This window comes from Oryx dammah, unplaced genomic scaffold, assembly GCF_014754425.2.
Source record: "Oryx dammah isolate SB20612 unplaced genomic scaffold, SCBI_Odam_1.1 HiC_scaffold_2, whole genome shotgun sequence".
Lineage (NCBI taxonomy): Eukaryota > Metazoa > Chordata > Mammalia > Artiodactyla > Bovidae > Oryx > Oryx dammah.
Window position 1 is genome coordinate 190,057,391 of NW_024070186.1, and position 27,296 is coordinate 190,084,686.

At 44.7% G+C, this 27,296-nt stretch overlaps 1 protein-coding gene and 1 non-coding gene across 2 annotated transcripts; both read right to left on the reverse strand.

The window, feature by feature from the left end:
• Positions 1-4,734: 4,734 nt before the first annotated feature.
• Positions 4,735-27,296, reverse strand: EIF4H (eukaryotic translation initiation factor 4H). Its single transcript, XM_040260956.1, has 6 exons — positions 27,096-27,296; positions 13,327-13,514; positions 11,154-11,218; positions 10,975-11,071; positions 6,774-6,911; positions 4,735-6,691 (listed from the first exon to the last, which is right to left on the reverse strand). Exons 1-6 carry the CDS (start codon positions 27,152-27,154, stop codon positions 6,552-6,554), a joined length of 687 nt encoding a protein of 228 aa, XP_040116890.1. The 5' UTR covers positions 27,155-27,296; the 3' UTR covers positions 4,735-6,551.
• On the reverse strand, positions 12,392-12,514 carry LOC120859941. The gene has a single exon (XR_005720193.1). It is a non-coding gene; the product is annotated as a small nucleolar RNA SNORA32 (small nucleolar RNA).

Here is a 27,296-nt window from a genome sequence, read left to right on the forward strand (position 1 = left end):
GGGCCCTGAGCGCCGGTTGTCCTCACCCCTGCAAGTGAGGTCAGCAGGGCTAAAGCCAACCTCACCTGAGTTCCAAACCTGTGCCTGAGAACCGCGGGTGCCTCCCTCATTCCATGTGGGGGCAGCGCTATGTGTAAGTCCCTTGGCAACTCTTGCAAGAAGACCTTCATTTTCTTAGGCAAGCTGGCTGGAGGCTGAGAGGCTAAGCTGGATTTCAACCCAGACCCCAAAGCCTGTTGTCTTTTCACCACTTGTGGGTTCAGGGGCTCGCTGGGACCGCCTGCCCAGCCCCTCCTCACCCACTGGGACAAGTCTGTGTTGGTTTCCATCCAACCTTGGGCTGTGTGTTTGCCCAGGTTTCTCTATCTGGAGAGATGGACAGGAGGTCCAACGTGTCTAGTGGGAATGGAGCTCTGTTTCACATGCTGGCCTCTGTCAAGGGCCTTCTTATTTATGGAGGATGCGGAGTCGACTGCTGACTGCCAGCAAAGTCTCAGGGTCCGTCCACAGTGGCACCCAGGATCCTCTCTGAGCCCATTTTCCATCTATAAAAACAAGGGTCTCTCAACCCAAAGACGCTTTTTGAAATTGAGTGGGAGGAGGAGCCACTCAATCTGAATCCACTCCTGAATCCAGGAGGCTCCACTGCCCCCTTGTAGGCAATTCTAATTCCTCCAAGTTCTATTTATAGATCATTCAGATGTGAGTTAGAAGATAAGCTTTAAAAAACTAGACATTTCAACCCGTTTCCACCATTAGCCATTTTGTGTCCAGTTATATAAATACTAGTGCCCCCAACTCTTTTTTCAGTTCAGTGGTTTCTGGTATTTTTTTTGTGACAAAATACATGTAACAAAATTTACCATTTTTATCACTTCTAAGTGGGCACCTCAGAGGCATTAATTATTCACAGCTCCGTACAGCCATCACCACCGTCTTGTCTTCATCACTCCAAACAGGACTGTCCGGCTTTTCAGCTCACAGCTGAGGGTCAGTTGTGTGCACAATTGTTACAGAAGCAAGCTAAGTAGTAACAGCAGTTCTAAGATCTTAAGTTCTAACGCTGAGAATCTTCTGGGGCATCCTTTCAAGGCTGATGGGAAGTGATGGATTTTCTTCAGATATATGCTCATTGAGAAGCATATACAATTCTCAAAGCCCCTGGAGTCTGTCTATAAAGCTGCTGCCACTCTCAATCTTTACGATTCAAACAAGAATCACTCTTGCCCCCGTCATGCCCAGGCATTTATGACATTTATCTTTGGTCATAAGCTCACTACCCAGCAGAACCAAGAATATTCCTTCATTCTTCTGCCTCCCTCGTAACTAAGTGATGTTTTTGTCATCTATGTGTATTTTTTTTAGCCTTCAAAGTACGTTTAAAAAATTGAAGTACAGTTGACTTACAGTGTTGTATAACTTTCTGCTGTACAGCAAAGTGATTCAGTTATACATACACATTTCTAAAAAAGAAAAAAAAATCCTTTTCCATTATGGTTCATCATAGGATACTCAATATAGTTCCCTGTGCTATACATAGTTTAAAAACTGTTTTCTATTCTGGATATAGGTATTTGTAAAGTGGTTTTTTTTTTGTGTGTGTATAAAATTAACACAAGCTGTGGGGCTATTTCTCTTGGGTGCATCTCTGGGAGAGGAACTGCTGGGCTAGAGTGTGGGACCATTCAATTTTCAGGCTAATGCTCATTTCAAATTAATTCCTACAGTGGCTGTACTGACTGACTCTCATTTGTACCATGTGAAGACCCACAAACTTGCCAGCAACTGGTTTGTCAGGCTTCTCGATCTTTGCTGTTTGGATGAGTGTAAAATAGTATTTTCTTTGTAGTCCTGATGCAGGTCCTTGACTACTGAGGTTGAGCATTTTATTTCCTCTTCTGTGAAATGCCTGTTCATTGTTGCTTGGTTTTCCACTGAGTTCTTTTTCTCTTACCAATTTGCAGGAAATCTTCATATACTTCATGTGTTTTTAGTTTGTAACATCTCCATTTATATTTTGAAACATTACTTAAAAAAATCTGGTGAGCATATTCTATATTTCAAGAGTAATTCCAAGGAATCCTGGTGCTACTTAAAGAACTCTTTGGTGACCTGGAAAGCATCTCTGATCTCCCTGCCTCCCTATCCCACTTAGAAAAGATGTTTCCAGGCCAGTAATTATTTTATTGCCTTCTGTCCCACGGTGAACAGGTACAGGAAACATTTTCTCTAAGTTCCTGAACTGAAAACCAAAGAGCCAACCACTGCAAAGGAGCATGCTTTTGTTTGTATATTTAATATTTTACAGTTAGAGTGTGGTTACAGATGTGGGAAGAGATTAGTGGGTTATAATTAAAGTCTTTCATTATTCTGACTCATTCTCATGACAAAAAACTGCAAAAGGAAAACTCTTAGATACTAGTTGTGTTTTTAAGCCTGTTCAGTTCAGTTCAGTCCAGTCGCTCAGTAGTGTCCAACTCTTTGCGACCCCATGAATTGCAGCACGCCAGGCCTCCCTGTCCATCACCAACTCCTGGAGTTCACTCAGACTCACGTCCATCGAGTCAGTGATGCCATCCAGCCATCTCATCCTCGGTCATCCCCTTCTCCTCCTGCCCCCAATCCTTCCCAGCATCAAAGTCTTTTCCAATCCTCAAATAAAAAGCAACGCAAACATCTCAATGGTGTTAAAGATTGGCCAAGAAAATGCGAAAGACAGAGCAAAGCTCCTGACCAATAAGGGCAGAAGTGGCCAGGACCAGGGGCCCAGAGTAGCCTGCTGTCTACCCAGCCTCCCCTCAGGGGAACCTTTTAGGGTGATTCACTGCCCTACAGGCTGAGCAAACTGTTTGGGGAGGGTGGAGAGAACAGGGAGAACCGGGAGAACCACCAGCGACATCAGAAAGCTCGAGACGTGATCTGTTGGTCTCCCTCCCTGATGGCCCTACAAAAGCGCTGGTGAGGAGTCCTGCTCTGCAGACAGCATGCGGCAAGCTGAGCCTAAAACGGCTCGCTGACTCCATCCTCCAGGGGGCTGAGTAGCCCCGCGAACAGCACGGGGCGTCAGGTCCTAGTGAGGCTGTCTGAACAGCAAGGCCTGTTGTGTTGCGAGTGACCCTGCACAACTTCAACAGCCATTTGGAATTTGAGGACTGAAGGGAAGGCAAAGTGTACTCGAAGTGCAACTTGTGATAAGAGATTAATTACAGTAGGGTTGTTTAAAAAACAAAAAAACAAAAAAAAACAGGCATAGTCTCTAGAGGTTACATTGCACCATCTCCTGACATAGCAAAGAAACGCTGTTTCTAGCAGGTCTCAAGCCAGAGTAGCTTTACAAAACTCAAGTGAATCAGTTCTTCTTCTAGACTTAATCTCCACCAAGAAATTTCCTTCATGGAGAGAACCAGGCTAATCCTTAGCAATCACAAATTGAGACGGAACGCTAGGTTACAATTTCCCAACACCTTCCTTCTACATACAGCCCTCCTGACCACTGCCCTCTTTCTGCTCCCAGCTCACCGGGGCCTCCCTGAAGGAATATTAGAGACAGGATGGGAAACTCAGGCTTCTGGATGCCTGCTGTGGAAACCTGTCCTCTCCTGGGACCTGGAGAAACAATTCGGCCTCCTGACAAAATGGACTCCAGGGTAAGAACATTCTTAGAAACCTGAACCCCTTATTAAAAGGGCCTCACTTGGCACTCTACTAAAATCAGTTTCTCTGAAGCCAGTTCAAGAATAGCAGAGAGAAAACAGATGTCAATGATCTGTCTGAATGACCTGTGAAACATTCACATAGTTAGTACAGATATTTGCAAAACTGACCCTATTTATTCAGGTGCTTATTTGGGGGAAATACCTTCGATGCAGGTACTAAAATGATTCCCGTGTTCTCTAAAAATGGTGCTTGTGAAGAAGCGACCACTGCAGTTACAGCCACATCTGGGGGAGGCAGTCAGCTGCAGTCTCATTTCAACCACAAGAAACCTCTGAACGACTGGAGACCTAGAACCACCTTCCAAGGTCCACAGGCCTGCAAAGACGGAATCCGTGGGAAGGCTTCTCATCATGAGAGTTGGTTTTCAAGCCTCTGCCCACCAGTTCCAGGAAACCCCTCCAGGAGACCAAGTCCCACCTGCTTAACTCTGGGCAGAGGGTTTTCAGCCTCAGGGATGCTCCCGCTCCCCTCTGAACAAAAACACCAGTTAACATCAAGTCCTCTTGCTGGGGAGCAGCTGAAGTCAACAGTCGCTCAGGCACTTGGTGGAACACACACCCACCCTCCCCGCTCATTTCTCCAGATTAAGTTGCAGTCAGGCTCTGACTGCAAGGTAAGCTGATTCGCCCCCTTCCCCAGCAGTCGGGCCTCTTCCAAACACAGTCTGCAGCCCTACACCTTGCCCACTGGGTCACAGAAACCACCAAACTACCCAGTGGCACCTCCTCAACATACAATCTGCTAGCCGAGAAGCAGCACCCAGCACTAACATGAGGGCACACCCAGGATTACCCAACCAAAACCTATTTTTATGGGGGGAAAAAAGAGAAAAATTGGCATCCCATTTCTAATCATTACAAGCTTCTAAGATAAGCTCACAAATCTTGTAACTTCTGAAAGCAAGAGGCTTTGCCCACTGAACAGGACATCCTACTAAATTTGGACATGACTTTCCAAATATAAAATTGTTAGTTTTATGAGCAGCTAAAAAACTCAAAAAAAAAATAAAGACAAGCATTAAATATTACGTAAGGTTTTCTTTTATTTAAAAGATCATTCACAAAATACCATATCCATAGATTTACTTTCTGTCATATAGCTGAATGTGTTAAGTGTTTGGAATTCCATTCTTACATTTAAAAGTCAACTGGATTGCCCAGAAGTTTAGATGAATTTGTTTTGTTCTTAATCTTTTCCACATTGAAGATGTAAGTAGGTCATCTGAAAGCATCAGGTTTGATTACAACCACATAATGCATGTCTTTCTTTAGGTAAGTATTGGTGTTACACAAATGGTTCTTATCTCAGAAGCAAAGATGACAGGTGGAAGGAAGGATAGGAGGCAAGAGTTCTGTGAATTGCTGAGACCTGGGGACAGGGAGAAGCCGAGGGTGGCAGCTAACAAGGAGCTGTTTCCTAAGCACGCCGCCCAGGCCCGGCTGCCCCGGCCCTCCAGTCTTGCTGGTGAGGGTCTCTCTTTTCCGGGGCTCTAGCTGAGCCCGGACTGCTCCCAGTGGGATGAACTGGGACTCGGGTGCTGAAAAATGTGTTCACACATAGATGTCTGAGCTCAAAAGCTGCTGCCTAGCTGCCCGGCCCTGGGTGCGAGCTGAACATTCTATGTGGGAGTGAACGTCCTGAAGCTGAGACCTGGTGACCTTGGGCCACCTCCCTGTTACCTGACAGCTCTGCATAGTCAAATTCTCAATTCATCAAGTGAGAGAGTAAAGTGCCAGATCCTAGGCCCATTTTCATTCCAAAATTAAGGGACGGTGGGAAGCACAGGCTCTCACTGTGACTTAATGCTGGGGGACAGAGAAGCACAGAGTGAGGCAGGACACACACTGGGGGTCTGAGAGGGAGCCGCGTCCACACAGAGGTGAGCCCAGCACAGCGCCGCCCCCTGTGGCCCCCAAAGCACCGCTGTGCCCAGCGGAGAGGAAGCTGGACGGCAATTCACCACATCCAGCCACAGAGGGGCCTCTAGCATGGCTGGTGCCTGAGGGAGACCAGCTTGGACACAGTGCTGGAAGAGTGATAAAAACACGCGAGCGCAGCAGGGCACTCAGTCTGCCTCCTTGCGTGCACGCCCCACCGACAGTTCACACCATTCTCTCAGGTTCTGCTGTTTGAAACGTGAGCCTCTTCCGCGTGAACAGCCCATCTGGGAAGCGGGTAGTGGAGTCAGGACTACCTATAAATAGTTATAGGAAGGAATCTGCAGAGATCAACAGATACTTTATCCTTGTTTTGAAAGCAAGGTGTCCCAAAGGCTGTCTGTTGATCCCAGCTGACTAAAAACAAGGGGCTATCCAACATGGGACTTGCTTTCTTCCTCGGAAGCCACAGCAATACAGAACTCGACATGCAGGTCAGAAGAGAAGCACTGAGAAAAGGCAAAGGAAAAGGCCGATGCGGCACAAGTAAAAGGCGAAAGCAACGGAGAGAAATGCAGCACCCCAACCCAGAGAGCTCCCGCACGGCAGGGCCGCCTCTGCCCCTCTACCCCTCTAGAGGAACTGTGTGCTGGAAGGAGACAAGGAGCGGGGAGGGAGCAGGACAGAAGGGAAAGGGGAAAGGAGTGGCAGGGAAGAAAAAAAGCACAAAACAGGCACTAGGCAGATACAGCAAAGCCAAGAATGTACTAAAAACCACTTGTTAACTGCTGACATGCACTCACAAGCTCTGTGTTTCCGTTGTAAGAAAGGAGGACAAAGGTCAGGCGCAGGAATGGTAACTGCAGGACTGCCGGTCGGGGGGGGGGGGGGGGGCCAAGCCAGGCTGTGGTCTCGCTCAAACGCCCCCCCACACCCCATTCCCTCCCCACCACAAGCTCATTCTTGCTCCTTGTGAACGACTTCCTCTCTGGGCCTGGCTCCCCCAAAGATGGCAGAGTTGGGGTTGGCTACTTGATTGAGGGGCGTTGCGACTGTTCGAGGTTTAAGCTGGAGCCGTGGTCTCTGTGCTCGTTCCTCTGGGGGAGGGAAACAGCGTGGTTTACCAAGGCGTCGTGAGAAGGCGCCCTCCTGCTGCCCGTTTACACGTCACCATCATACCTTCTGTGGGTTCTCTGAAATCCATACTGGACCCTCGAAGGGGAGGGCCATCTCTGAAACGGCTTCCCATCGGGGGGCCTGTTCGCCGGTCACCTGGGCGACTCCCTCCCCGGCCTCCTAAGAAGTCATCCCTGAAACCTGTGGAAGGAAGAGAACCACAGAGGACTTTTTATACTCCCGTCTCAAAGCTGATTATACAGCTGTGTGAACTGTTTGTGCTCCATTTAAAATTCCTTAGTTTGTCCAGCATCAGAAATTTTTCCGAGATCAAGTGCACTCAAAATGGGTTTAAACGTGAATCTGCTGGGCAATTTCAACAATGACAGACTTTTTGAATCGTAGAAGATTAAAAAAAAGAATCTTAGGAGAGAAAAACTAAATGAGCTGTTTAAATTCTTAAGTTTGTAGGAAAAGCCAGTAAGATTGTATCCTAATAAGGCTTAAAACAAAACTCCTCAAGGCACATTGTATTGTTTCTGATTATAATCTATAGTTGTTAAAAAAAAAAAAACCCTGAAATTTAGAAGTTACAATTTAGAATGCAAAATTACACACATACACACAGAGCTAGATTTGAAGACAAAATAAAAACACCAAGTCACTCCTGGGTGACCACTCCCCTTTTCCCAGTTTCTGCTGCCATTCAGGTGTGGATCATTCTAAAAGCAAAGCACCCCTGTGTAACCAAAGCTCTCATCAGGCCCACTCCCTTCCCAAAGAGGGAGTCAGAGAGCAGGAACCACACATCCAACCCACACCTCTTACAGCTGCAAAGGGCTTCCCCCCAGTCCTCTGTGCATCCGCTAAAATAATTACCAACACAAGTGAACTGCATCTTACTTAAAATTAGAGTAAGCTGCCATTGTCTTCAGTGTGAAAAACATTTTCTCAATGGACTTTTAAGAACCTTAAACCTTACTTTGTTTTGTGTTTAACTGAAAGTCACTGGGGAGGGGGGCGAATTGTTTTATGATAACCTTTTAACAGTACAACCTTTCGCTTTCAATAAAAATTTAAGGTATAATTAAACAAATGCGCTTGCCCTCTGTGTTTAAGCTCCTGCAGGTGACTACTTTGATTCACTCCAAGGATGGTGTCACTGCTCAAAGCTTTGTAGGAACTTATCCCTGAAGAAGGATCCTGAGCTTGAGGAACAGTCTCCTGATACATTAGTTGGTCCCCCTTATTCACAGATTTCCTGTCTGCAAATCTGTCTACTCACTAGAACTGATGTGTAATCCCGAGATCAATACTTGGGGCCTTCTGCTGTCATTCTGACATGCACAGGGCAGGGAAAGACTTGCCACCTGACACACATATTCCCAATCGAGTTATGAACAAGCCTCGGCTCAAACATGAGTGCCCTTTTCACAACCGATTTAACGCTGCGCTTTCTGCGCTCTTTGGGAGCGACTCTGCTGTTTAGAGCAGCACCTAAACACCACGCCCAAGTGCTGGCTAGTGCTCCGAAGACCAAGATGGCTGGGTGTGCCTGGTCAGAGAAGCCTTTCTCAGGCAGGGGTTACAGCGCTGTCACCTGTGAGTTCACCATTAACCAATCAACTATGTATATATTAAACACGGTGATGTATCAACTGGTTGACAAAAATATGACCAAAGGCTCACAAGACTGAACCTCACTATGGCGAGTATTTCCCCTAGGAACAACGGCTCAGGATCTGCTAACTGGGTGTTTGCAAGGACCTAACATTGTGAATACAGAGAATCAACTACCTTGATTGGTAGGTAAGGTTTTAATTTTTTTGGTCTTTAAAGGTAGCAAAGAATCTGTAAGTTGATGAAGTTATCTGAAATTCAGTGCAGAGACTATTTGTTTGAACAGTTCCATTTTTAACAAAACAAGTAATGAAAACAACTGTAAAAAGACAGGCCAGCAGGAGCACCACTCTGGGGGAACCTAATTTGGACACACAGAATCAAGTCTAAGGTTCTTTGTGAAATCACTTTTAACAACCAAAGCATTCACCAATCATTAAAGACGCTTCATCAGTACTCAACAATTAACCTGACATTTTCCCCAAACTAAACTGTGAAGTGTACCTTTCCTCACCAAGTATCAAAGTAAATTCCCCTTTAATGAGATTAATTTCTGCTTCAGGGTTTAGCATAAAACATATCAGCTCACACCCATACTGACAAGGCATAAACACAACTGCTATCAATACTCCGTCCAGGATCATGAGACAAAGCACAGCAGGGGAAAGAAAACAAGCCAGTGTACCTTAAGGTCAAGCGACACCCTCGCTTCAACATCTCTTCTTAAATGAGCAATGGGGAATAAAGAGGATGGTCTGACATTGACAACCATCTTCCCATCAAGTCTGATGACAGATTTCCAGGAGGCACACTATCCATGAGAAACTTCTGAGCTTTCTTTGCAAAGTTTAGTTTAACATACTATCTATTTCTGGTTGACAGGGACCTTGTTTGCTTTCTTCTTCGTATTTTTTGTACTGCTTGAATTTTTTTTTCTTTTTAATAAGGAGTGTGTGTCAAAAACAGACATCGTTAAAGAGTCAGAGAGGTCTACCTATACAAATAACCTGCACAGGCTGTACTCCACCACCCGGGCACTGCTGGTTTTAGATACAGTATAGTCTACACTGGTTGGTCGCAAGGTACTTTTTCTGGCTACATTCACTGTATGTCTTGCTTCAGAGTCACAAAAACCCAAGCTAAGCAAACAGTAGAAAGGTATTAGTTCCTCTGGTAACCTCCAGAGCTGGGAGCTCGCTCTGCTATTTCTTCAGTACCAGGGAATGCAAAACTGGCAGATGGGAGGCCACCACTCACTGAGTCACTACACCTGACGTGGCTCTGAGATGACGTTTGCTGCATTTTTCAATCAGAGACTAACTTATACATAAAATTACAGGTTTACTGGATGATACTGTACTTTTATGAATAAGCTCATTTCTGATTGGCTATAGGACTTGGGGTAATTATTCAAGAGATATAGCCATCTGTTTAGCTAAAGCAGTACTGGAAATAAATTTTTTAAGAAAATTTCGACTCCCAAGAACAGTTCTTCCCACACCTACCAGTTGCCTTCTACCAAGTTTTGCTCTGGGGGATGACAGGGTTGGGGGGAGGCACTAATGCTCTCCTCTCACAAGGTGGCCAGTGTGGATGAGCTCCAGGTTACAGGAAAGAAAAGACCTGTGTTTCATTTTCTACCTTATGGTTACAATGGACGTTTTGACCAAATATTAACTACTTCCATCATTTAAAAAAAGAGAGAGAGAGATGAGGAGTGTTTAGGACATCAACTCTTCAAAGCCTGGCATGCAAACTGACCTCTTGAATCGACACAAGGAGGTACCCACAAGTCTGCTTCGATGAGTTAAGAAAAGCAATTATCAAGTGGACTATGTCCACCTTTAAGAAACAAAGAGGTCAACAGGACTACTTCTCACTATCTAGGAGGGAGCCACCAGGAACCGTTAGTATGAGGGGTTCTGGAAGCTTCTAGAACCTCCACACTACTTCTAGAAACAACACTAGTCTATTCGTGCCGTACACACTAGACCCCACCAAGGGGAAAGACTCACTGTGAGATACAGGCATGTTTAAGAGCAGTAGGCAAAGAAATGGTAACAAAACAAGGTGGATCAGTTCAACTTGGCCTCAACGTAGAAGCTTTCAAGTCCTACCCCAAAACACTGAGGCTCTAATAGAGGCTTAATGCGTGCCTGGGTACCTTTCAGGAAAGTTTCTTTTGTGAGAGGATCTAAGGCAGTAGTCCGGCCAGGCAGGCTACTCACAAGAACCATACAACAGCAGCAAGGCCACCAAAAAGGGTAAGTGGTGACACTTTAAATTCTGATACCGGAAATCACATCTACCATGAGATTCTCAAGAGCCGCCCATTCCTGAGAATACACAAAAAAGGTAAAGTTGATGTTGATCATTACCTTGCTGCACAAACATCTAAGACCTACAACTCATGTGATGGGAACCTCACTGACATTTTAGAAAAGTTTTTTTGCTGCCAAAAGGAAGAAGAAAAAGACCCAGGCTTGCAGAAGCATCATCCATTCTTTATAAGAGTTTACACGTTTTTAAAAGCTCATAAATACCTAATCAGACCCACAAGATAAGAGGTCTACTACAACCTACAAGACTTGTAATCAGTGGGCACAGAGCAACTTTTATGTTCAGCTGTAGAAGAACCAATCACCTCTGTCATCTGGTCCACCTTTCCTGAAGCCAAAGCCGCCTTTATCTTGTTTTCTGCCTTCTGCAATGTCCACACGAAGTGACCGGTCACCCAAGAGCTAATAAGGGGAAAATATGGTAAGTACTGGCAAGACAAAAATCCAGCGACTAACACCACAGAGAAGACCCGAATATACTTACTGCACCATCGTATGTCAAGGCTTCCTTAAGGGAATCCACTTCATCAAATTCTACATAGCAGAATCCTGTAAGAGAAAACAAACCCTGACTTCCTCCAGGAACTCTAGGTTAAAGATACAGTGGGATCCTGTCTGTACCACTTCCCTACATCACAACTACCACTTTTGCTGCGCCTAGATGGCCACAGACGTGCAAAACCTGAAAGTGCATATTTTACTTTCTAATAAATAGAATTTGCCTGGAAGTCCTTCCTCCTAACTATATTCTACCAGAAAGTGCTAACCTATTTGGGTACTGAAATAGTAGCTATTTTTATAAAGCTTTACCTTTTAACCATAACATTAAAACCTTGCTTGGGTCATTGAAGAGCTGTTAGTTCTGACTTCTGAATGACGTCTAACTTCTGAATAACTTCTGAATATATCTAATGGGGCTTTAAGACACAGATTTCGAACTGGACACTAAACACGCTTTGAAGGAATACTACACTGAAGGTGCCTCTTACTTACCGCTCAGGTAGTTGGTATAAAATCTGTTTTACAAAGCTAAGAAACACACCCTCAGCAACAATCACATCCTCTTCAGAAGGCTAACTAATTAAAGACAGCTAGTCTGGGTGCTTTATTGACAACCTGAGTCCTTGATGCTCGATTCTGACACAGGCCTGTAAACAGAAGACACTCCTGGCAGAGGAAACCACACACCCTCTCTCCCCGCTTAAACCTCTGAATAAGCCTTTCCTTCAACTTTCCTTCTACTAGCATTTTGACACTCTAGTCCATGCCCTCTCCTTGCCCCCTGGGTTAAATCTGGGTTAAGACCCCTCCCCCACTGCCCCCGTACTCACACTGCCCCCTGTAATGCCCCCCCCCCCCCCCGCTCCTGTATGGTTACAATTCACCCTCAAACCCTACTAAGACAGCAAGCACTGCAGCCTGGGTCCTAACTTTTCCTGTTCACCACCTGCTCACCCAAAGAACGGCTGGAGAGCCCCCCGTCCCCAGCTCGGACTGCACCTCCGTATCCATGCCTCTCCCACGTGGATTCAGTGTTCAGAGGAACTGAGAAAACCACTTCCAAACTCAAACAGGCAACCGCCGCCTGGTCCCTCTAGAGCTCACACTTGCCTCACCCTAGAGCTGCCCAAGATGCACTTGTATGAGACCAACTCTTAAAACGCTGCCACTGGCTTGGCCCTGAGGCTGGCTTCACCCCCACATTTGTATTCCCCTCAGATAAAATATTCCCAAATAGGCTGAATGCTAACAAAGTGGCAGAAAGAAAACCTAGTGGGAATCATTTTTTATGGTCATGTCCACAGCAAATGAGAAGCTGTATTCTAAATGCCTTGGTAATGACCATTCACCCACGTATCTGTACCTTAAATTTGAATTCTTAATGCTTCCTCGCAGTGTGACTTACTTCTACAAGCTTAGCAGGTACACAGGTTTTCATTATTTAATCACTTACGATGAAAGGGTCTAGGTTAGGTGAGAAAGCTTTCAAAACGACAGAGACACAGAAGCGCTCTGCCGAGCAGCACCGCCGCTGCCTGCGCAGCCCCCACCCCGCCGCAGCCTCTCTGCGCTCTTCACGGGTGCATTTCTGGGTCAATAAAGCAAACCACGTGCCCTTGGACCCTGCATCATGCACTGAGTACAGGTACACCCCTTTCATTCAGCCAGATGCCAATGCCATTTCATTCCCCATTCCTCACCCTTCTCTGCTCAAGAGCCCTCAAGAGACTAATCTACAGACACTAACTTGATCTGAAACTTGACCCCATCATTTCCCCAAACACACGCGCTAAAGTCACAAATGTACAGTGACAAGTACTAGGTTACTTTTTGGACTTCACAGGAAAACCACCCCCAAATGCATGAGTCAGCCAAGCTGATGTACGCCTGAAAAGTCCCGAGTTCCATTTGTTCATTTCGTCCCTGGGAACTCCTCTGGCAGAGACAGAATCGCTACACAGGCTAGGCACACTCCAGACTTACTTCGGCATGTGCCACATTTTCTACAACCTAGATTATAAACACCTCCCCCCACCACGCCCCGCCACGTTCAACTACCTGGACTAGCACATGTTCCAACACTTTCCTAACTAGAGCCCTCTGCGTCAGACCCACTCTCCCCCTTACAATAACACAGTAAAACCCCCTGAACTCACCTTTGAATTTGTCTGTGTCTTTGTCTCTGACTAGCCGTACACTCCTTATGCTGAGATCCTTGAAGATAGCGTCGATGTCGCCCTGAACTGTATTAAAAGGTAGATTGCCCACATATGCTGTGTAGGGCGGCTCTGTGGGCAGCTCCTTCTGGCTGCGGGGACCATGGCCACCAGCACTGCCACGGGACCTAGGGGGGAAAAGACAGGATTCAAGTGTGCCCGAGTACGCTTGCCCCAGAGGGCCAAGGAAAACATCTCCCACTCAGCCACCCCACCTTGGTGAAATAAACCCAGCTACATTGTCCTGAAGTGACCAAGTATTCCAAAGTTCATTTATGGAAAATATGTCTATTTTTGGATGACAAAAATGTCCAGAAATACAGAATCTGGGTAAACATAGATTTCCCTAGAGAATCAAATCCAAACAGAACATCCTCCTACAGAAAAGGGGTTCTCCTATTCCCTAAATAAGAACAGGAGAACAGAACCTAAGCCAATGCCCTCCCTCACACCCATATACCATATACCCAAATACTAACACATCCAGAAATGAACTGTCCCACTCCCTGTCCTGAAGCTGAAGTTTAACTCATTCATAATATAACTGTCTTTTGCTATTGTCTGATGATGGATAACATGCTCTCATACAGATTTTTGTGCAAGTACTATATACATACATACTCTCCACTCTGCCACGCACTACCTCGCTGGGTCCTCAAATATACATGTGTATGACTAATTCACTTAAGCCTCAATGCAATTAATTTCCTCAGCTGAGACAAGAGGCGTTTACTTGTCCATGCTGGCTCAGTCAGTCAAGAATCCGCCTGCAATGCGGGAGACCTGGATTTGATCCCTGGGTTGGGAAGATCTCCCGGAGAAGGGAATGGCTATTCACTCTAGTATTCTGGCCTGGAAAATCCCATGGACAGACAGATAAGCCTGGCAGGCTACAGTCCATGGGGTCGCAAGGAGTCGGACACGACTGAGTGACTTTCCCTTTCACAGAGCTTGTAAGTGGCAGGACCTTGACTCCATCACATCATTGCTAATGTGAGAGGCAGTGGTTTAAATCCCAGCTCTACCGATATTTACCTGGAAGAGTTACTCAATTTTTCTAAGCTTTATTTGGAAAACTGTGTCAATACTAAAAAAGACACTGAATTACTGAGAAATTACATATGCTGCTGCATACACAGCTTGACACACAGTGTATATGTGTAGAATAACAGCGACCACCATCACGGCCATCTACAACCTGAGATTTACAATGCTTTATAGGTAATTTTAAAATAAGTGGGGCCATTATACATTTGCCCGACCCACAGAGCGGAACGCACCCCGTCAGGAGGGAACCCCACTGCACACCGTGGACTGGGTGATGGCGCCATCAGGCAGGCTCGCTGACCAGCTCCTGTGCTGCGGCGGTGCAGATGTCCACAGCAGGGGCGCTGTGCCTCTGTGGGGCGGGGGGCACGGGAACCCTGGACTTTCTCACCAATTCTGCTCTGAACCTACACTGGTCTGCTAAACTAATGAAAGGGAGGGGAGCTCTTCTCTACATTAATAATGATGTCAGCTACAAAATCCAGGAGGAACCATGTAATTAGAAAACCACACCAACACAGTAGTGACTGATTCAGGCAAGGCTCAGTTACAACTGTAAACAGGTAACTGAACTTAGTATCTCCAGTAATGGGACAAAGTTAAATGACATGCCCTCTATTTGAGCACAGACTCTTCAAATGCATAGAAGTCATGAAAGACTTTTTTAAGGCAGGGAGACTAATGAAATGACTACATATGACCTTTGGCTCCTAGAACAAACAGCCATAAAAGAAAAGCAGATGGAGAAATTTGAAGCTGGCGTGTGTAAATGTTATTGTCAGCATTAAATCTCGCAGGAGTGATAATCGGTACGACAGTTAGCAGGATGCCTCTGTTCTCAGGAAGACAAACTTACTTAGGAATGAAGTGTCAGGACAGCATTTGTTTTCAAAGGGTTTGGCACAAATGCCATGTGTGTGTGCATGAATATATAAAGACAGACAACTGTGAAACTTGTGAATCTACTACAGTCCACTGTATCATGCGCTTTCAACTTTACTGGAGACCTGAAAGATTTCAAAATAAAATGTTTAGAGGAAAAAAATTTTAAAGAGGGAGGTACCATTTTTAACAGACACTTAAAGCAAATGAGTCTCCTCACATGAGTCAAAGGTCTGCCCAAAGTCAATCTTCCCTTTTTCCTGCAAGGTGTAATATTAATACCAGGTCTTGGAAAGTAACTTGACTTTTAAAATTCACACAGTGCTAGAAATATCATGAAAGAAATTCCACAACTTGCCTGACACGAATTCCAGATACCTCAAATGTTTGATAATAAATACCTTTAAGACAACACTTTGAATAAGAGAAAAATAGACTTACAAGTGAATGTGGCTTATTTTGCATTTCAATAACATAAAACCTAAAATATTTTCAGGAAGATACTCCTTGGGACTGGGTACTGAATGTATAAAAACAGTACAAACACTCAGAAAACTGTCAAAACAGAGAACCAACTATAATTTAAAACACTTAAAGTAACACCTGGTGGAAAACAGCCCCTTGCTCTCAAGTAGCTTATGTCTGAATAGCACAAATAAAACAAAAATAACTGTAAATGCATACACACATGCTTGTGTGTATATTTACATAAATACATAAAAAAGGCAAAGGGCTAAAATGATCTTTAAAAAAAAAAATCAATGAGAAGGTGAGGATGAAAGAATGGTCAATTTGGCAGGGGTACATTTAATGAACCAAGAAGACAGGAGGGAGAAAGACTTGCTAGAAGGGCCTCTGAGAACTTCTGTGGGGTGCTGGACAGAGGACTGACCAGACAGGGTGAACTGACCTCTGACTGAGTGCGGAAAGCCTCCTGAGCCTTGATAAGGATCGTGACTAGCAAGAACGCAGGATGGTCAGAAGCCAGCTCTGGCTTTGGGAAGAGGAAGCCTGAAGAACCCCACTTCAGGCAAGCAGTACTTTAAGAGCAGGAGCTGTGGAAAGAGCCAACTCAGACCCATGAACCCTCTCGTTTCACCCTAGCCTCACACAACTGCCAGCGGTTTAACACTATAAGATTTTTTCAAGAAATTACAGAGGCAGTCCTAAATATTGCCCTACCTGATGCCCTCGGCTCTACAGGACTTGAGTGGTTTCTAGCTTCTCATGAAGACACTGCAGGGCAATGGGAGTGGAGCCGGGCAGACTTCAACGCGTTACCAAGAGCCTGCAGTGTGCCAGCAACTTGAGACAAACCCCAGAGCAAACGCATGCAACTAACAAAATGATACACGCTGTCATCAACCAATCAAATAAAAAGTCAAATGTCAGAAAGCCTTTGAGCTGAAATTCTTAGGAGATACTTAAGTTTAGAGGGAACTATTATTCTAAATAAGCTATGTTACACGAAAGCACTATCTAAAATAGGTTAAAACACAGAAGACTCATCTGGCACCTTAGCTTGGTGAAGGACCTTCTCTAAATCACCTCTGTACCTCCATTTTTGCATCTGTTATTTTATAAATATTCAAATTTTTATGTTATAGAGGAGCTTGAGACTGACCATAAAGATACTTCACAAGACTGATTGCTTTATAAAAGTTTAGTAACAATTCTGAAGTGTTCTGGGTAGATTGAACACCCTGCAGGATACGCTGCTCATGCAGAAGCAGGCTGACTAGCAGCTGTGGACGTAAAACAGGCGGCAGACAAGGCGAAGCTGCAATTCAGAGACAGAGCTGAAGGTCTGTGCTGCGCTCCCAGCCCCCATCGAGCAAGGGTCCTGCCCACTCGTGCCTGCTGCCGACAGGGACAGCCTATTGATAAAAAAAAAAAAAAATATATATATATATATATATATGAAAGTTTTAAAGTAATAATTACATCCTCAGTCATTTCAGAAAGCCAACTTTCAACTCCATGTGTGACCAAAATCCTACGACAGATCACATTTCTTCACTCAAGTCAACAAAGTATCTGAATATCTATTAAATACAGAGCACCATATAAAGGGCACAAACCTAAGACTCAGTTCCTACTAGCAAGGAGCTGATAACTCACCTAAGGGGGTCCAGGTATCTACAAAGAAATCACATCCCAAGTAAAAGATGACGGAAAATTCAGGAGACAGTAATGAGCACCATCTCTGCAGGGTGGCACAAAAGCCACTTGAACTCTATTTTCCAGACAGCAGACAAAACACTGAACTCAACATGACAATGTGAATAAGCGAAGATAAAGAGGAGAGGAGACTGGAGGAAGGGTGACTGTAAGAAAAAAGACGAGAAGAGACTAATAGGACAGGGATCACAATCAGTAAGTGGGTGAAACAAAATTCCAAAGTATGTAAGATAATAAATAATGAAGGACACATGCTGTTATTTCTGGGAAAGAATTTTACAAAGACTTCTAAGTGAATCAGAAACTAAACAGGACATCCCTGATGGGGCACGGATAGGAAGCCGCGTGTCAATCAATGCAGGGGACACGGTTCTGCTCCCTGGTCCGGGAAGATTCCATATGCTGTGGAGCAACTAAGCCCGTGTGCCACAACTGCCGAGTCCACATGCCCCAGAGCCCGTGCTCCGCAGCAAGAGAAGCCACTGCAACAAGAAGCTAACCCACTGCAACTGGAGAGTGGCCCCCACTCGCCACAGCTAGAGAAAGCCTAGGTGCAGCGGTGAAGACCCAGCACAGCCAAAAATGAACAAAAAACAACTATATACAGAATTTAGTTCTTGTTGCTGTCATTTAAGACCAGTAACAAGGTACCATGGCCTGGCGTATTAACCTCTGGGCTAACTGGAACATCAGGCGTTCTCTGCCTCTAGTACTTCTAGGTGATAACTGGGTTGGCTCCAGTTCAGTTCAGTCGCTCAGTCGTGTCTGACTCTTTGCGACCCCATGAATTGCAGCACGCCAGGCCTCCCTGTTCATCACCATCTCCCGGAGTTCACTGAGACTCAAGTCCATCGAGTCCGTGATGCCATCCAGCCATCTCATCCTTGGTCGTCCCCTTCTCCTCCTGCCCCCAATCCCTCCCACATCAGAGTCTTTTCCAATGAGTCAACTCTTTGCATGAGGTGGCCAAAGTACTGGAGTTTCAGCTTTAGCATCATTCCTTCCAAAGAAATCCCAGGGTTGATCTCCTTCAGAATGGACTGGTTGGATGTCCTTGCAGTCCAAGGGACTCTCAAGAGTCTTCTCCAACACCACAGTTCAAAAACCATAGCCTTGACTAGACGGACCTTAGTTGGCAAAGTAATGTCTCTGCTTTTGAATATGCTATCTAGGTTGGTCATAACTTTTCCAAGGAGGAAGCATTTTTTAATTTCATGGCTGCAATCACCATCTGCAGAGATTTTGGAGTCCCCAAAAATAAAGTCTGACACTGTTTCCACTGTTTCCCCATCTATTTCCCATGAAGTGATGGGACCGGATGCCATGATCTTCTTTTTCTGAATGTTGAGCTTTAAGCCAACTTTTTCACTCTCCTCTTTCACTTTCATCAAGAGGCTTTTTAGCTCCTCTTCACTTTCTGCCATAAGGGTGGTGTCATCTGCATATCTGAGGTTATTGATGTTTCTCCCGGCAATCTTGATTCCAGCTTGTGTTTCTTCCAGTCCAGCGTTTCTCATGATGTACTCTGCATATAACTTAAATAAGCAGTGACAATATACAGCCTTGACGCACTCCTTTTCCTATTTGGAACCAGTCTGTTGTTCCATGTCCAGTTCTAACTGTTGCTTCCTGGCCTGCATATAGATTTCTCAAGAGGCAGATTAGGTGGTCTGGTATTCCCATCTCTTCCAGAATTTTCCAGTTTATTGTGATCCACACAGTCAAAGGCTTTGGCATAGTCAATAAAGCAGAAATAGATGTTTTTCTGGAACGCTCTTGCTTTTTCCATGATCCAGCGGATGTTGGCAATTTGATCTCTGGTTCCTCTGCCTTTTCTAAAACCAGCTTGAACATCAGGAAGTTCACGGTTCACTTATTGCCGAAGTCTGGCTTGGAGAATTTTGAGCATTACTTTACTAGCATGTGAGATGAATGCGGTTGTGCAGTAGTTTGAGCATTCTTTTGCATTTCCTTTCTTTGGGATTGGAATGAAAACTGACCTTTTCCAGTCCTGTGGCCACTGCTGAGTTTTCCAAATTTGCTGGCATATTGAGTGCAGCACTTTCACAGCATCATCTTTCAGTATTCTTGCCTTGAGAACCCCATGGCTCCAGTAGGGCTGATCAATAGCTTTGGTCTTTCACGTTGCCACCCACAAACACTTACTAGCATGTATCACGTGGCATGAGGCACTCTTCCTAGATCCTATATAAAATCCCAGTAAGACTGCCTTTCTGAGAATAAAACGCAAGGAAGCAACAAAGACAAAATCCTCTGAGTGTGCAAAGAAAGGTCAAAATGTGTAATTTACTTCATTTCGAGACAATAAGCAAAAAAGGTTAGGCTGTCAAAAGCCAGCCCCTTATTTCATTAACATCTTACCAGCCCCCTTACCTATTAACATCTTACTTTAGTAAGACACACTGATTACAACCACTGAACCAACATCAATACATTTACCAACTAAAGCTCAGTTTATTCAGGTTTTCTTAGCTTTCACCTACTGTCTGTCATTTTCATGTCCCAGGATCCCATCCAAGATGTCACATTACATTTCAATTTTAGCTTAGGTTTTAAAAACCAAGCCCATGGACCGACTGAAGACAGTGTACTCCCAAGTAGATCTTTCTCTAAGTGTGTGGATTTCTCAAGGCCTTCAGTTAGCACTCAAAATTAAATCCCTTTATCCTGACAACTTTCATTACTACAGGATGTGCATGAAAGCCTCTCCAAGTTTCTGGTGAACACTGGAGGTGGTGTGGGGGGCAATGTCTGGGGTGAGCTCTGCAGTGAGCCCTATTTCCAGGGGCTCTCTCTGCTGTGAATGGGAGCTTCGTAATTCAGTCACATCTGGAAGATACAAAAAGCAATGCAGGGAACTGCAACCTTCTGAGGCAGGAACTCTTGTTCACTGCTTTATCTCCAAAACTGCAACAGTATCTGCTCCTTATCAGGGTAGAAGGAATGGAGCCACAAGCCTGCCAACAACTTTAGGATTGCAAGTAACCTCTTTCACCAAGATGGGTACTCATTTAGATTTTCAGATGGCCTCTAAAAGAACATTAAAGTATCCTTTATTTGGTTCTGGCTCTGTCTCCCCAAAGGCAAACCTTTCTTCCATTTAACAGTTCTGTGGGCTAACCAGCTGTAGTAGTCCTGTTAAATCAAAGAGTGCAGAGACCTCCACAGATCTTGCTGTTGGCCATCATGTAAATCAAGACAGGGGCACCAAACTGCACCATTACTCATGCACTTGCAGTATTTAAAAAAAGAAAACAGTTCATCCAATACCATTTGTCTAGAGTCCATATATATGCACTAATATACTATATTTGTTTTCCTCTGACTTCACTGTGTCTAACAGGTTCTAGGTTCATCCACTTCACTAGAACTGACTCAAATGTGTTTTTTAATGGCTGAATACTATTCCACTCTGTATGTACCACCACCTATTTGCAGGGAAGGAATAGAGACGCAGATGTAGAGAATGGAACTCGTGGACACAGACACAGGGGAGGGAGTGTGGGACGAATGGAGAAGCATCAACATACGCACACTATCAGGTGTAAGCCAGAGAGCTGGTGAGAGGTCATGCGCGGCACAGGGAGCCCAGGCTGGCGCTCCGTGCTGGCGGAGGGGACAGGGAGGAGGGGTATGTATAAATGTGCTGATTTGCATTGCTGTATGGCGGAAACCAACACAGTATTGTAAAAGTTTTTTTAAATATTTAAATTTAAAAATAGGGGGAAAAGGGGGAGGGAGGACTTCCCTGGCAGTCCAGTGGTTGGTCAGGACTCCACGCTTTCACTTCCAAGGGCCTGGGTTCAAACCCTGGTCAAGGAAGTAAGTTAAGATACCATGAGTGAGTGGTTCAGACAAAAAATAAAAAGCCATCTTTAGCAAAGAACGTTTTTTGATAAAGTGGTCAAAATGATTAACTTTATTAAATACAACCCACTTTTAAAATATCCTGTTACCAAATGGGAATGAAGCACTCTGCTGCTTACAGAAGTATGTGGTTAGCTTGAGGAAAAGCCCTCCTGTGAGTGAGTTACAAGCTGGACCAGCTATTCATTTCATGGAACAACACTTCTACCAACTGTGGTCCAGACTTGGGTGTCAGGCACTTTCATGTAAATGAAGCGAGTCTTGTCCCTTTCAGGAAACTAACAGTACTATCTGCTGCCAATGACAAAATGCAGGCTTTCAAGCAAAACCCAGAATTTTAGAAAACTTGTATCTATCAACATACGCTTGACAGTCTCCCAATTCCTGAAATTTTTCTGATGAACTGGATGGGGACATTAATGAACATGATTTTTGATACTGTATAGTGAAATACGTCAACTTTTGGAAGCTCTGCACTAAGTCAGTGAACTGGTATTTTCCAAAGGACTGATATATCATGTTACCAAAAAAATGCACAGGTAGAAGATACACTCAAAATATAAGACAAATCTATATGGATTTTAATGTAAGAGATGTTTATTGTTACAATTAACCTTTATGGAAATTACCACCTGGCAAGTTTTGGTAGTTAAAAATTAAGAGTACCTACAATTAATCTAAAAAGGCCATTAAAACAATCCTCCCACTTCCAACTGTTTATCTCTGTAAGGCTGGATTGTCTTAATGAATGTCAAGCAACCTACCTTAAGAGTGAATACAGAAACAGCTATGAGAAACCAGCTGTTTTCTACTAAGCTATATATTCAAAAGGTTCCAGGGAATTCCCTGGTGGTCCATTGGTTATGACTCTGCACATTCACTGCCGAGGGCCCAGGGTTAACTCTTGGTCAGGGAACTACCATCCCACAGGCTGTGGGGCTTGGCCAAAAGAAATTAGGGGGCTCCCTCCAAAAATGCAACCGATTATTTCAATTATAGAAGAATAGCATGTGGAGCAAGGGGGGGATCACCAGCTCCATCTACCCTGTGCTGGAGTACAATGGAGGTGCCATGTTTTCAACAGAGTATCAGTATACTTGAACACATCCCGGGGTCCTTTCAAGAACATTAAAAAAAACTATGATATGCTTGGCAAACTTAAAAAAATCCAAGGATATTCAATGATTCACAAACACAACTTAGACATTACAGCTATGAAGTCCCATCAAAATCAGCTGGTCACTTGTGCCCTGAGCATGCAAGTCTAACCACCTGTCCAAATGATGGAAAGGCAAAGAGGCAGGCATAGTCTCCTGCCCAACACTCTCCTGTTCCCAGGGAAAGCTGGATCTGATCCAGGACTGACTCCCCGATGCCTCGACCCCCTCAGCCAAACATTCTGCTTTGTACATTCCAAGTTTCTGGGAAGATGTCTTGATTTTGTGTGAAGTCTTTCTAGAACACTAAGGGTAACTGCAAATAGAAATATAAATTTTAAAAGTACATAAGGATTTTTTTTAAGAAATCTCAGAAGCATTTTAATAGTCCAACATGAACTGTTACAAACCAATAATGTACAAGAAAGAATTACTTGATACTAATTTATGATACTTATTATATATGCTTATTATAAATGTTTTATACCTATAAAATGAATAGCATTCCCTTAACTGACTTTAGAAATATACCCAGGAAAACAGTAACTCATTCCAGCTAACTCTCAATAGAAACTTCCCCATTCTTACTAACTCCAAAGGAAGTATTTTAAGAATTAAAAAATTATAAATCAACAGCTATCAATTATTAAACATTTATGTTGCAGATACCATGCTGCAGTTTAACATCTCATTTAATATTCCAACAGCTCTACAGAGGAGTTTCTATCTTATATGTGGGTAAAATGAGGCTTAGAGAGGTTAAGGAACTTGTCTAGACCACACAGCTAATACACAGCTGAAAGAGAGAACACTTGAGCTCTTGTCTGACTCATTCTAATGCCATGGCTTCTGCCCGAACATCTCTGACATCTCAAAGACCTCTTGGTAAAACCAAGTATTTGAAGAGAACAATGACTTGGAATCAAGCACCGGGAGACTAAGGAGGGGAGAGCAGGATGACAGTAAACCTAAGCAATTTGCCATTTGATAGGTTTTCAAAATATGCCTTTCAACACCTTTACAGATCCTGTCGTCAGTGAAACTAGTCAGCTTTCATACACTTTCTTCCGCATTGTAAGACTTAAAATAAACGTAGACATTTAGACACAGATGCCAAGGTTAAGTCCTATAAGACTCAAAGATCAGAATTCTAACCTCCCCCAGCTGGAACTTAATAAAGAATATTTAACTTTGTAGTTTAATTCATTTTTAGCAGGTACCATTCCAGCAATATCAATTCTTGTTAATTCTAAGTTCCAACTTAACTCTCAGGATCGATGCTCCTTTTAGGTTCAGCACTCAAAAGGCCTTTTGTAGTTAGAAATGTAAAATTAGTGTCAATGGCACTTTATGGCCAAAGGCAAATGAAAAATCAGAACCTCAGAAAGATAGGTTAGCAAAGTGCAAAACAAAAATACACTCAAGATCTGGTACAATCAACTGATAATTTGGAATTTTGTTTTGACTCGATTTCTGAGCAACAATGCAGTCCCTGGTTCTCCCCTCTGCTGCTGGGAACATGCCTTTAGAGGCTGGGGAAATAAAGCAGTTGTTCCACATTGCTTCCTGACAACCGTACTGGTTATTACACACAATTACAAAATAAACTTACAGGGAATGTATAATAATTATTAAAACCCAAGTTGTTTAGATTTTGACAAACCTGCCATCCCTTTCACCTGTGACCCAAGTTGATTATAGAGTTAAGACATCCTATCTAAGGTGTTTTAGATGAGAGAAGTGAGTGAATGAAAGTCGCTCAGTTGTGTCCAACTCTTTGTGACTCCACAGACTATTCAGTCCATGGAATTCTCTAGGCCAGAATACTGGAGCGGGTAGCCTTTTTCCTCTCCAGGGGATCTTCCCAACTCAGGGATCAAACCCAGGTCTCCCGCATTGCAGGAGGATTCTCTACCAGCTAAGCCATTAAAGGAAGCCCAAGAATCCTGGAGTGGGTAGCCTATCTCTTCTCCAGCGGATCTTTCCAACTAAGGAATTGAACCAGGGTCTCCTGCATTGCAAGTGGATTCTTTACCAACTGAGCAATCAGGGAAGCCCAGACCAGAGACAAGGTGCTTTACAAAAGTGCCAAACACAGACTTCCCTGGCAGTCCAGTGGTTAAGACTTTGTGCTCCCACTGTAGGGAGCGTGGGTTTGATCCCTGGTAGGGGAACTAACTACAAAGATTCACATGACACAGGGTGAAGCCAAAAAAAAAAAAAAGTGGAGTATTAAAAAAAAAACAAAAAACAACCCCACGAACAAGCATGAAGCAACACAGGACCGTCCCACAGGCGGTAACCACCCGTAATGGTTAGGCGCTGTATCTGAACGTCAACAGCACCGACAGGTGTGCTGTGCATGCATGCTCATGGAATTTTCCAGACAAGAATATCGGAGTGGGTTGCCATTTCTTCACCAGAGGATCTTCTGAACCTAGGGGTGGAACCTGTGGCTCCTGCACTGGCAGGCACATTCTTTACCGCTGAGCCCTGAGACAAGCACTGATGTGAACATAACTCGATCACTGAAGAAGATCATCTGATCCTGTCATTTTGTTAAATTTCAAAGATCCCAATAACTGATAACTTCCGACCTGATAGTTAACATTAACCACCTGGAACAAGAAAGTTTTGGCACAGATCACACCACTACATGTCTGGTCCTCTGTGAAGTTTCTGGACCCACTCCAGACACTGCCTTAAAAAATAACACACAAATTCACCAACGGATTTTTTAAAACTACTTTTTAGCTACCTGAGCAATATCTCCTATGTATTTTATATGAAGATGAAGTCAAGTGGAAAATTCCAAGGTCATTTGTAGAAGGTGCTTAATGCAAAAGGATTTTTTGTTAAAAAGCTTAGGAAATGTATTGTGCCAACTAATAGTCTCTCATATCAGATTTTGGAGTGCATCTGGGCAAATGGCTAACACTGTCTTTTGTCTTTTCTAATATTTTGATAAATAGCATCTTAAACGAGAATTTTACTTTTGGTCAATTTGTTATTAAGGCAGTCCAAACTTGATACACACAGGAAGACTAACTCAAACACCTCAAGTCACCAGAACATCTGGTACATTTGTCAAAATCAAGAATTAAAAAAAACAAATCCCCAGGTTTTGTATAATACAACTAACATTGTAGTCCCAAACCAACTAAAATTCCTTGGATCTGTCTTAATCTGAACTGTTTTTTTCCCTGGGTACTTCCAAATGTTTTTTGAAACTAGGAGAAAGAAAAAAAATACTGGTTATTAAATTTCAAGATGACTTAACTACAAATTTGATGTCTAGAAACCTACCCCAAAGGCAGTAATTGTACATGTAATCCAACATCTATTTCTTTTTATTAGCAAATAAAGTATTCTTTGAAATAACAGGTGGCTCCACCTCCCCCAACTTCCATGTTCTACAGTCATGAATGATACTTGGTGCGCTCACGCACCCAAACAAGCTTTTATTTGAGCCATTCCCAAACCGAGGTATTAAAAGGTCATTCTTCACCAAACAAAGATACTTTTGGGATTGAAACTGAGGAGACTGGGCACCTCAGTAGGTACTATTGTGGTGTTTTCCTGGGAAAGTAATCCTTTCTGCAAATCACACAAAGGCAAAGTGTGCCCTTGACAAATATCAAGATGTTCATAGCCTATCTCCTAAATTCTGTATGAGGTTACTCGTGTATAAAAAAAAAATAAATGCAGAGCGGGTCCCTGGAATTAAGCACCATAAGCTTTTAATTCACTAGACAAGAATTTTTCTTTTAAACAAGGTGCACATATAGTCTGTGCATGACCAGAATCAGAACGAAGCTAAATGCGATTCCTTCTCCAGGTCATAACATTTATCTGCCAGTAAGCACGTAGCACTTGTCAGTAAGGCACTCTGATCTAAGGAAGGATAAAAGGAAAATGCTACGGTGTGTGTTTGTTTTGGTTGGTCTTGGGCTCCAGCTGCCAAATCCCAGCCTCACCCGAAAACGGAAGGGAATCACCTCTCTCTCGGCCTTCCGACCCGACACAGCCCGCTGGTCTCATGGCCAAACGGGCCCAGCACACTTGCAGCGCGGGCTGACAACAGGAAGCCGCGGCCCGGACATGGCTGGGGCCGGGCAGGCAGCGGGCCCCCACCCCCGCTCTGCAGCAGAGCCCCGCGCTGGCCCTGCCGTCCTGGGGGATGGGGCTGGAAGCGGGAGCCCGTCGTCCCGGGCCCTCAGCGCCACGGCAGCCCGGCCCTGCGGCCGAGGAAAAGGAAAGACACGTCGCGGGCGGCGGAGGAGACACAAGGAGGGGTCTGTCCCTCGAGCAAGCCTCTGGGAGCCTAACCGCCGCCGCACCCTCCCCGAGCGCGCCATTTCCAGGGCCCGGTCCTCCAGGCGCCTCTACGCGGCCTCCGCCGGCCCAGCCGGGCCCCTACGGCTCGCCGCCCCTGGTGTGAGCGCGGGAAGGCCGCCGCCCAGGGGCCACCCCGCCACCCCCCCCCCACCCCGGCCACCTCAGACTCCCGTCCGCCTCCCGCGCCCAGCCGGGGCCCGCGCACGCTCGCCTCACCCCCTGCCGCCGCCGAAGCTGCTGTAGGCCCGATCGTCGTAGGTATCGAAGTCCGCCATTTGCCGTCTCCGCTCCGAGAGGAAACAGGGTGAGCGAGGAAGGACCCCGCAATATAACTCCCCCCGCCCCGCCGCCTGGGCTGTCCGCCGCGCCGCCTGATCGCAAATCGCACGCACGCACGCGCGCGTGCGCGCACGTACG

Excerpts from the sequence above, each read along its gene's own strand:
- EIF4H (XM_040260956.1), bottom strand. The coding sequence starts at position 27,154 with ATGGCGGACTTCGATACCTACGACGATCGGGCCTACAGCAGCTTCGGC. Across the intron at positions 6,912-10,974 it reads AGGTGGACCAGATGACAGAG|GTTTCAGGGATGACTTCTTA; the intron begins GTGATTGGTTCT and ends TTCCTTCCACAG. Across the intron at positions 6,692-6,773 it reads TTTCAGAGAACCCACAGAAG|AGGAACGAGCACAGAGACCA; the intron begins GTATGATGGTGA and ends TCCCTCCCCCAG.